The sequence below is a fragment of the Kogia breviceps genome, chromosome 11 (assembly GCF_026419965.1).
Source record: "Kogia breviceps isolate mKogBre1 chromosome 11, mKogBre1 haplotype 1, whole genome shotgun sequence".
Lineage (NCBI taxonomy): Eukaryota > Metazoa > Chordata > Mammalia > Artiodactyla > Physeteridae > Kogia > Kogia breviceps.
In genome coordinates this window covers 37,261,266-37,273,556 of record NC_081320.1, presented here as the reverse complement: position 1 = coordinate 37,273,556, position 12,291 = coordinate 37,261,266, and the positions used below count along the sequence as shown (strand labels likewise).

The 12,291-nt window shown below is 33.3% G+C and overlaps 1 protein-coding gene across 1 annotated transcript in view; it reads right to left on the bottom strand.

The window, feature by feature from the left end:
* The window catches only part of LOC131765164 (polycomb protein SUZ12-like), a 183,263-nt gene that overhangs the window by 159,040 nt on the left and 11,932 nt on the right, over positions 1 to 12,291 (bottom strand). The window contains 5 exon segments of the mRNA XM_059078627.2: positions 1,983 to 2,025; positions 2,028 to 2,075; positions 3,200 to 3,431; positions 5,208 to 5,293; positions 8,462 to 8,511. Of these exon segments, the coding sequence (XP_058934610.2) occupies positions 1,983 to 2,025; positions 2,028 to 2,075; positions 3,200 to 3,431; positions 5,208 to 5,293; positions 8,462 to 8,511 (459 nt within the window).

The following is a 12,291-nucleotide window of genomic DNA, read 5'->3' as shown; positions in this document are numbered from 1 at the left end:
GTTTCATGTATTATTACAGAGGTTGCATATTAATTAATTAAAGTGAAAAGGGACCATTACAATGGAGAAATATGGTAAACACCACTTTAGCCAAGCGATCAAACCTAATATCAGCTGTGTCTGTGACGTCCACAAAGAACACATCACCAATGAGTGTTCCTGCCCAAAATGTTTAACCTGAATCTAAACATAAAGAAACAATCACAAAAGTCCAAACTGAAAAACATTCTGCAAAACTACACGCCTGTATTTAAAGTGTTGTTACAAAAGGCAAAAAAAAAAAAAAAAAAAAAAGGCTGGAAAATGGTTCCAAATTGAAGGAGACTGAAAAGATATGGCAACTGACAGATCGCAATCCTTAACTGGGGTAAGTAGGGAACAGAAAAGGACATTATCCAGGAAACTGGGGAGAGAGTACTGTATTTTTGGTATCATGTTAAATTTCCTGAATATGATAGGCGTACTGTGGTTATGGAGGGAAATGTCCCTGCTCTTAGGAGATACACGCTGAATGAAGTGTTTATGAATAAGGAATGAAATCCAGCGTCATGATCTAACCCTCAAATGGTTTGTCACAAAAATACACTCACAAATAAAGCAAATGTGGTAAAATGTTAACAACTGATGAATCTAGGTGAAGGGTACACGGGTATTACTACCTGCATTGTTCTTTCAACATGTTTATAGGTTTGGAAATTTTCAAAAGAAGTTTGGGGAAAATTCTCCCATGATTTCCTCTTGGTACTTTTTTAAAAAGCAGTTTCTTTGTTTTAACGTACAAGGAATATGTTAATACAAGGAAGGTAGAAAGAATTCTTAAAAGAATGTACCCTTACCCTCACGCTGCCTAAAATATATAGAACATTTACCAACACTGATGAAGCCCAGTGTGCAACAACAGCCTAATTGCTTCTCCCACAGACACAACCCCTATCTCTTAGCATATATGTTTCTGTTGTTCTCCATTTAAATTTTTGATCTACATTCAAATTTCTGACTTTAAAAAAACACTATATTGGTTTCTGCTGGTAACATTAAGCGACATTAAGTGATATATTCTAAGACAATATGGTAGCAAAATCCATGGCATTATTCCTAATCACCTTTGCTTTCCCATTAAAAGCCCTATAACCTGTCTTTACCCTAGTGGCTAATAAGTGGATTACATTAAAGCAACAAGTTACTTTTTAAAGAGCAGGAGAAACACACTCATTGCTTTTCTTGGCTCTTTCTCCTATACCTGATGGTGGACTGTGTTAACTACCAGTGAGCAGCCTAGGACAAGAAATCATGACATATTATAAGTTTCACCCTTCAACCCTATCAAAAAAGAATACTGTATTTGCTTCCCAGAGGTTCTTTTACTGGCACTAAGATGCTTCATTCCCAACTGAAAACTGCAGAGATGATTATAAATCCAAGTGCTCCTTGCTACCCTGTGCCAAATGCACACAGAGCCAAACGATGATTTCACACACTTTTCTTCCTTAACTCTAGTAAATACATAATCTCAAGATTTGCATGGGGCCCACTTTATTCAGGTCTCTGCTCAAATATGACCTTTCCTCAGAGGCTTTCTCTACAAAACCACCATTTATTCTCTTTATTTTTCTTCACAGCATTCCCACTAAGTGACATTAGTTGATACAATTTTGGGGGGTGGTGTCTATTTCCTCCACTAGAAGTTAAGCTCATGAGGGCAGGGGTTTTGTTGCCTTCTCACTGCCTAAAACAGTGTCTGACAAAGAGGACACACTCAGAAAATACTGGCTGAATGAACAATCTTAACTGAGCCGTTCAAATAGTTCCTCGTCTGCGTTTATTGCAGGTGATAAAGACAAAAGTTCAGTATTTGCAAATTTGTTTTTTCATCCATAAGAATAAAGAGAAACAAAGGCAAAGAAACAGTATCATCACTATATTCTGCTTCAAAATAAAAACATTTCTAAAACATGGGAGCCTTGCTTGTCCATCAACATTACCTGTTTTTATCAAATACTGTCATTTGTGCAACAAATGTTTTTCCCCATCTTCACGATTTCGTTTTCTTCTAGCTGCAAGTTCTTCATTGACATCTGAATTTGACAAACATTTCTCATGAATCAAATATTCAAGCAAAAACAGATTTATGATATATAGTCCTTTCACATAACATACTACATTTATCCCAAATGAGGTACAAATAAACTTAAGTTGCAATATAATAATATCCAAACACTCTTCAACTTTATGTCTCAACCTTATGTGTATGTCCTTACTTCCTGATATTCATTGACACTATTAACTCCACATTTTTGCAAATGTTATTTTCTGTTCAGAATGATCTTTATTGCTAGGCAAGGAGAAAAAACCCTCCTCATTCATGGTTACTTTCCAGGAACTTCAAAGGATACTTCAAGACTCAAAGATTATTTCTTCCAAGCTGCTTCTCCCCTGAACTTCACAAATACCTCTATTATACCACATATCATTTAGCTGCAATTATATTTTATGTTTATCTCCATACTCTAGGTTATGAGCCTTTGGAAGATGGGACTGGACTTTTTAATCATCTCTGTGTTCCCAACACCTATATGTTGTTTGAATGATTACCTCAAAGGTGGATTCAGAACTGTTGGGAGGATACAAGGATAGATGTATGTTAACTGTAGACTCTAAGTGGTGGGTAGATAGGTGCTCACTACCAAATTCTTTTGTCTGTTCCATATGTATGAAATTTTTCACAATAAAATGTTGAGGGGGGAATGAATTCATTGTTTGCTGAGAGACTAATTTAAACACCAGTCTTTTCCATCCAGTGTTTTATATATACATATATATATATATATATATATATGTGTGTATTTTCATTTTGCTGCATGAAATGTTTCATCATACAACAATGAGAATTTTACAGATTAAATACCTAGTACAACATAATAGCCAAAAGTCTAAGAGCAAGGCCAATGTACCATAAAATTAAGTATCTCATTAGACTATAAGAGATTTGCAAATAAATAAAGGCCATGCTATTAGAACACATGCATTTATTTCTAGTTCTGTACCACTTTTCCCTCTAAATAATTATGAAAATAACTAAAAAAAGAAATATTCTGTACACAATTACGAATACTATGAAGATGGATTAGTTCAATCATTTTCACTGATCACCTTAATCTCCAACAACAAAATCTAGTAAAATTATTAAAATAAAAATTACCAATATTTTCATTGGTTTCTCCATTAATCATTCCATTAAACTCTCTTCTTCCTGGACAAGTCACTCTAAATAGCAATGAGTAAGACTTCACCATATGGCTGTTACTAGGTTCAAATTCATTACTGGAAACTGCAAGGGACGGGAAATTTCCAGGTTTTGTTTGACTGAGGTCAGGATTCAAAGGCACCTGCTTTTTACCTGTAGGAACTTGTCTTATTGGACAACGTACATCCTGCAAAGGCAAAGATTATTATATTTATTTATGCATATGCAATTGTAAGAATTACAATAAAACCTCTAATCACAGCTATAGGAAATATGGTATAGGCCGTGATTTCCAAATGGCATGCTAAAATTCTAACCATACATCTGAAAATTGTGATGAAGCAAAAAGAAAATTTGGATCAACTATCTTTCAAATATTAGCCCAATTGAGGATATCCTCAATACAATGAAAACAATGATATAATAGTATATCTAATATTTAGCTGATGGTCATCAGAAAGTTTTAAGTTAGAAATATAGAACTAAAACCATGCTTAAAATATTACAACTCATGTAAATTAATCTTTTCCCCTTAAATATTCTATTTTAACAAAATGACTGATAGGACTATTAGAAATGAAAAAAGATTATTACAATAACCCCACTGTCAACAACACTGAGAAATAGTAAATCCATATATTTAAATAATTGTTTATAAGAAGTAACATTAATCATCTTATGAGTAATGTTCTGTAATTATATAACTAGTTATGCCGAAAGAGCAAAGTTAAAAAATTGCAAGATGCAGAAGACCTTTTTAACAAGAAAATATAGTACATATTTTAGGTAACTTCTTTTTAAAAACAAACAGAATACATGCTTATGGTCTTAAAATTCTGCTCTACAAGAATATAAAATGAGAAAAATAAAAGTCGCCTCCACCCCCCTCCCCGGGTCTTATACTCCAGAGAAGACTAATATTAGCAATTGGTTGTATTTATCCTCTGAAGAAAATATGTATGCCTATTACTTTTTTTTAAACACAAAAAGGATCATACTATAGTTACAGGCACATTTTTTTGTCTAAATAATAATATTATCTTGAATTTTCACATCACTACTTGTTGTGTATGGGTGTTGGGTGAGAGCGTGGAGTATTACTAGCTAACTTTATAGAGTTTTTAATATGTACTTACACTGCTGTCTCCCATCACCTTGGTCTATTCCATACCAATGCTCTAGCACAGTTTTCACCATATCACCTTACTGTGATTGATTTTGGAAGAGCATGAGCAATCAGAACCTCTATACAGGTCATTCCTCGTTTTTTTGGTCTCACCACATGGCTTGTGGGCTTTTACTTCCCCGATGAGGGATGGAGCCCAGGCCCCCTGCAGTGAGAGCATAAAGTCCTAACCACTGGACCGCCAGGGAATTCCCTCCCATTCTTAAAATACCCAAGGACTTAAGGCTACTAAAAGTATCTCTGTTGGCTTTGGTGGGTTGCCCAGAAATTTAACCACCATAATACTTGTTTCGACGGTGAAATGATTTCATCTTATAAATAAAAACTTGAAGCAATATATTTATAAGTTAATGGCTGATAATGCTAGAAACAGAAATTTCTTTGCCTGAGAGTAGTGTTACAATATAATCCTTTTGGGAAAAACTCTCTCTTAGACCTTATTTAAAACATTAATGTGTACAAATAGCTACAAAAAATAAGCTAAGAGGCTGAAGTGGCAGGAATCAACTGAATTTATGTCCTAAGATGCTAAAAGATAGCTTCTTCCCTTCACTGTCATACTCCTGTAACAGAAGGTTCTATGCAGATACCTATAGCCAGATTAGAAAAAAACATGAAGATATGGGAGGTTGGCAAAAGAGCTTATCAGTTTTACAATTCAGCCATCAACATATTTAAAAGCTTTTAAGGTTTATATGCATAAACAATATATATGCATAAACATATTCAATGAAAAAATTATTCCATTTCATCTACCAGTAGCATCCTATACATTACCTTTCCTTTTTTGTGGCAAACTTTCACAAGCAGGACTTCCAGGGTAACAGAATTTTGTTCATTTTCTGAATTTTGTGATGGCTTATCTAAATAGAAAATCAATACTTTAAAATCTATTTTACACTTGATCTTAGCCAAAAGGCCGAGAAATGATTAAAATCTATTTTTAAAAAAATAGTATTCATTTTCCTAAGAAGTCTGAGAATTTACAAAAAAGACTTCCTATAGTGAAGTCTTCTCAGAAGTTTACTCATTCCTGTTTCCCAAAATCAGTTTCAAATTTGACAAATACAGTTAAGGCTTCTTAGTAGAAAGCACAAATGAAATAGTTCAGGCGAGGTAACACACAAAATAAACATTAAAAATTTTTTTCCTTCTTCTAAAATCTATCAGAAAAATTATTTAGTTTAAGATACATTTAAATTGAACTGGTTACTATTTTTACATATTTCATTTCATTTTGAATGCTCAGATATTTAAACTTAAAAGGCTCTTTGATTTGATCAAAACTTATAACCAAAGGGATTAAAAAAAGTTTTCAAAAAATATTAAACATAAAACTTACATGCCTAAATGGGATAGCAAAAATTAAGATATTATTTACTACCTAGGGAAATCTCTTGGTTTATAATGTTTGGGAAATTTAATTTTAAAGTAATAGTCTATATTCTCTATATCAATGAACTCTAACAAAGGTTTCTGCAAATTAAGGTTCCAGAATACTTCCCTACAGCTTGTCTTTAATCCCAAAGGCATTAATAGTCCAAAAAACTTTAATATTTAATCATTCATTCATCATTAAGTTCCTAATATATTGAACTACTATGTACACTTCTATATAGTTCTCTATATATTACAGAAAAATCTATAAACATATACAGAAATAAAATAATTTTTGTTCTGAGATTTTGGACAATACTTCTTTCTACTTGAAAACATTCTTCTTACTCAGGGTATATACATAAAATACATTTCAATCAGTCTCTTGAAAGTTGCAGCCAGGATAAAAATAATTTAATATACCAAAAAATAACTGAATATCTAAAATGCAGTAACAAAAATACTCTCTGAACAATACTCACCATGAAAATAGTACCCTAATAATCTTTGTGTATTCATTCTAAGCAGTCTCAAGTAGTAATTGCTAAACAAAAGTCTTCATTTAAAAACAAAAGAAAAAATAATCATATTTTAGGGATTGTGATGTTGCTTTTCTAACCTGATTTCTTAAAAATATTATTTCTTTAAAAAAAACTACAAATATACCTTGAATAGACAAAGGAGGCAATATATCTGCTTCTTTCCAACTTCCACTCATTTCAAAGTTACAATGGGAAATTATTTTCTGGAAATAGAAGTATCAACAGAGTTTACTTTCTCATTTACTTCAGTAATATCAAGAAAATAAAGTTTAAGTGAATTTGTGCAATTTTTGAACTTTTTTGCCATGTAGATGGGAAAGAAGTTTATCGTACCATGTTCCAGTTAATTTCAACTAACTAATTCAAGTAAATTCAATTACTATTAATTAAATAATATTAATTAGTAAATATTATTCGATTAATATCCATCAATGATTTCAGTGATGAATAATTTATATGTTTTATAGAAGTCCCTGAGAACAAAGGGCAAACAAACCTATAAAATTCAAATTATAAGCTTCTAAAGTATTAGAGTTCATGTACTTTTTAAGTATCACAGAAGACAAAGTATGATGAGTGATTAGAAATATGATCTCTACAAGATGATTATAAATGATTTAGGAGGAAAAAAACATGAAAATGCTACTGAGGTTACTTAAATAGACCAGATGTAAGGCAAAACTATAAGTAAAGTTACATTAGCTGCTAATACAGATATGACCAGACTTCAAATTTCTTACATTAAAAACCTGACTAGTTATCAAACTGTTCTAATATAACCATTCTGCTTATTATTAAACTTTGTTTCTTACTAAACAATACCAAGGATGACCAACTTGACCTGTTTCTTATAAAGGTTTTATTCCATTACCTGATTATTAAAGGATACACACACAAATTTAAGATGGACAAGCCTAGAGGCATTTTATTCATTCTGAAACCAACGGAAACTTTACCCAGTATGCTTTCACCTCTTTTAATGAAGTAACATTTACGACTATATAATTTTCTTTATATAATATCTAACACATTGATATATCCCATTGGTAGCAGTTGTTGTTTCAGTTGTTTTATTATTGTATTAAAAATACTCAAAATGTTTATGCAGAAAGGGCTCTACTCAGGAGACTCTTCACCTATTCCAGGTTCTAAGGCAATTAATTACAATTCTCATCATTAGTCTTTATAATTTAAAGTTTGAAAAACGTTGGAAATAAAAAAATGACAAAAATCTAAGAAATTGAATTTCATTACAAGTCCTTCCCATTATTTTCTACTTACAATCTTTGGAAAGATGATGGCTCTCAGTTGGGTAAGATAATGTTACACAGCATTTTTAAAACTGTGATACTTAGAGCCCTAAAAGGTACGGTTGAGCGGTAAGAGCTGGGATTTCATCTATTTAGATATGAGCCAGATGAAGCTAACATTTACCTTCAAGAATGATCCCACACAGCACTGATTATTTTAATAATTTAAAAATCTACTTAAAACTTAAATAGACAGCAAGACAGCAATAAGAAAACAAGGCGATGAACACAACCTTATGTATAAAGTCTACCTACAATTTTTAAAAAACTTTTAAGGCAGAGTTTCTTATTTATTTATTTTTATTGAAGTGTAGTCGATTTACAACGTTGTGCCCACCTCTGCTGCACAGCAAAGTGACTCAGTTACACACATATATATTGACACATTTTTTTTTAATGCCAGAGTTTCTTAAAACTTGTTCCTCAGACCACCTACTTCTGAATTACCTTGGTGCTTTATTACAATGCAGACTCCTAAGCTCCACCAAAACCCTGCTAGATCTGAGTCCCTGTAGGGTCCAGGTATATGTATTTCAAACAAACTGTCAAAATGCTTCTACACACACTAAAATTTAAGAACTACTCCTTTTAAAGTTTAATGAGTTGCAAGTTACCTCCTCCATATCCCACCATTGACCAAATAAAGCAATAATTGAAACTGTTGGAGAAATCCACTAAAGAGAAATTAAATTATCAACATCAACATCTTTTCCATTAAATATAATTTTCTGAATTTACACGCAATTTTTTTCAGTCACAAAGGTGTTTTGTTGTTAGAATGCCAATATGTTTAAGTACATACCATTTTTGTGGAAGAAACCAGTAAATGTAAGCTGCAGATGAGTTGACAAGCTAAACAGAACAAAAAAATTTTATCACTTTAATATTCTATAATAAAAATAACCTAAACTTTAAAATATAACACTGAAATCAAAGCTACTTCAGCTAATATATAAATATTTGGCTGCCTAATTCTTAACTCTGTTCAAGCCCATGACCCCATGCTCTCCCTGTTAAGTATGACATCCAATACAGTGTGTCTATACACATTAAACACACACACACACACACACACACACACAAATAAAAACAAAAACACCAAAGAAGCAAGGCAGAAAAAAATAAACCACCAAATAAGAGGCAAGATAATTTACTGTGCTTCAGTGTTCTACCTATAAAATGGGGACAGGTTTCCCTTCCCACCCGTCAAAACGGTAGCTGAATCCAGGCAAAAGTTTTTGAGTATTTTCAAGCTACGGAATTTCAACCTCCTAACAAATGATGCAGAACCATCACTTTCTACTTCAATTAGGGATGAAATATTACAATCACAAATCTGCTATAGATTTGTAATTTACTGTTTCAACTTGTCATTTTCACTTTTAGTTTTAGAAGCAATGAAAAGGAAGCATAAACTATAATGATCCTTTTGTTTTGAAAAATATTTACTACCAGTGGAAAAACTAGTTAAGTTGGGATAGAATAAACAAAAACATCAACAGGCTTTTATAGTACCTTTCAACTGGAAAAAGAGCAATCTATCTCGTGATCAGGAACCATTCATAACTTTCCAGAACAGATGTTGGGAAAAGGGAAGCAGTACTTTTACTCAAGAAACTTACTAAAGAATCAAAGTAAATAGCAGTAAAAGGGCAATAAGGATCAATAAAGGGTATGTTTTTGTGTTTTTTTTTAAATGATGGTGACAATCTACGCATCCTTATAATCAGAGGGGAAGAGTTATGTAAAGACTTTGAGGCAAGTGAGTGTTAAGGAACAGGTAATGACTGGAAATGAGGACATGTTATAAAGAGGTTAGCTCTGTAACTTTGCCCAGGACTCTTCTTCTTAGAGAAACAGGAGGTAAGTGAGATATTTCAACAGAAGATGTGAGGATACCTCTATTTTCTTAGTGAGGTAATCCATGAAAGCGTATGCTTAAAAAAACTACAAGGTGGGGGTCCTGAAGGGCATTTCTAGAACAGTACTAAGAAAAGTATGCTAGGATATCAGTAGAGAACAAAATGACTATGGTAGAGTAGAAGTGTAAGGGTCCAAGCAGAGTTAGAAAGCATAAACATAGAAAAGAAAAACTAAGAACAGCAACTATAACTTAAGTATCAAGAAACTAAAATGGGATTCTTGAAAACAGTTAATTCATGTATCTTACTTTCTAACACGTATCAGATACATTTCAAAAACACAGAGGAAGTGGAGAGTTGACTATAAACGGGGCATGAGGGAATCTGTAGGGTTTATCTTAATTGTAGTGGTTGTTACCTGACTGAATGCATCAGAACTATACACCAAAGAGTGAACTGGACTGCATATCATTTATACCTCAAAAAAAAAGTACATTAAGGGGATCAACTGTAAAGGAGCTCAAAGGACTTTTTCAAGGTAATGAAAATGTTCTATATCTTCACTGTGGTTATGCTTGTGCGAATGCATACATTTGGCAAAACTCAAACTATATACTTAGGGTGAGTGTATTTTATTGAATATTAATTATACCCAAAGTTGATTTTTAAAAAGTATATCTACCATCTATGAAATCTACGTGCCATTTTACTAAAAGATAATTAGCATTTTCCTATCAAAACTGTTCCATAAATGTAACCTAACAATGCAGAATTGGTGAAACTCCAAAACAAAACTGAAAAAGAGAAATATTCTACAGTTTCCTTGCTAGAAGATAATCCATTAGTCCCAACCAGTTTATCCTATTCTTAGTTGCTTCAGTTAAACCTACCTACTAAGGCCAGGTAAATTTTCTTAAAATGATTTTGTATGAATCATTCCTTTCTCCAATTTTCTAATGGGTCCCCAACTGTGAAATCTTTTGTCTAACCGCTGTCTGTAATATGGTTCCCATTCCTTTTTACCTCTAAAGCCATATATAGGAAAGTAGAATAGGATGACAAAATCCAAGTTTGAATTCTGGCTCCAGTTATTAGCTGTGACCTGATATCTATAAAATGAGGAGATAACCTCTCTCAAGATTGTGAGGCTTGGATAAAATACTAAACAATCCATCAAAATACCCTCTCCCTCTTCTACAAAGACCCATCCCCAAACAAACATCCCAGAGCTTAATTTCCTTTACAAGCACCTGTATTTACCACTTTTTTTGTCACAATTTTTCACACACATTCTCTCTTGACATATCAGTGTCCTTAGCACCTAGCAGTGTCTTACAGAAAGGCACTCAACAAATGATTTTCAAAAGGATAATGATGTCCTCCCTAGAGTAATAAGATTTCTAAGGTCAGGGATCAGGACCCATTATACTGTAGTACTTATAGTATTATTTACATTGTTTTTATAGGGAATGCGATTCTAAGTTCCAACTGTGAAATGACAGAAATACCTTGCATTGATCTACCCCAGAAAATATTTTAAATTAGTGTTATTCAAAACGTGGTCTGCAGACTGAGGTCATCCGGGATACTGTTACCATTCCACAACACGGCAAGAAGTTGAGAATAAGACTTTAACCACTTTCATAAAAATTTAACATTGCCATAACATCCAAGTATGTGATCAGTACATTTACAAAAGTATCCATCCAAAAAAGACTGGAAATTAAAAACAAACAAAAAGGTCACCAAAGGATGGTCTGAGACACAGTTTTAATTGCTACATTATAAGTTAAATAAGATGGCAAGCACAAAAAAAAAAAGACGGCAAGGACATTCAGCCACCATTACAACATTTCTTTGAGAAAAGGAATTCCAAATTTCAAGTAACCAACTTAAAAAACAAACTTGGGAATGTGATTTGCTATGCACAATTTCCCCTCCTCCTTCCCCTCCTAAAAGTAAACACTCTTGATATGGACCTAGAATAAAATGTAACAATGAGGCCTAGTTGATGGCTGAGTCCAAGGAAAAAGGGCAGTTTTCTTTCCCTTTCTGATTTACCCTCTTCCCTCTCTTGTTGCTACTGTGTCCACATCTTAATTGGTTAAACTGGATCAGAAGAGGGGAATGAGAAGGGAAGAAACAAACAAGGTCAGGCCTCTTTAGTTTTAGGCAGCAAAGGATCTAGCTTAGGTGATCAAGATAAGATATCAGATAAGGATTTGGTTCCTCTTCCTGATGTGTTCCCTATCTGTATCTTAGGAAGCAAGCAATATGGCAACAGGAAACTAGAGGGGGAATGTGAAATTTGGGGATAAGAGTCTAAACACAAGTACCTGACAATTCTAAAGAAGTCTGCAGAATAAGGTTGAGTACATTTAAATTCATAAGGGACTAACATTTTGCGATGAGATTCATGTAGGAAACTCAAATTTTAAGAACAGCCAGATGCCACAGGAGGACCAACATTTTTATGCAGGAAAGAAACCAAGATTAGGGCCTTGAATTTGTACACATTAATCTGATAGTGGCAGGTGTAAGGCTTCATTTCTAGGGTCACGGCTGTATCACCTCAAAATAGCCCAAGTGTGATGATAAGCTATTTGGCATCTACACTGTTACATGTCATGCTGTGATGTATTATAAAGCTGAGGAATTGGTGACTGCATCAAGCCCATTATTCTGGAATGACGTCTTTTTCTCCTAAATGCCAATAAGTTCCATACAGGCAAGGTCTTCATCTGTTTTGCTCATTATTATATCCCCTAGG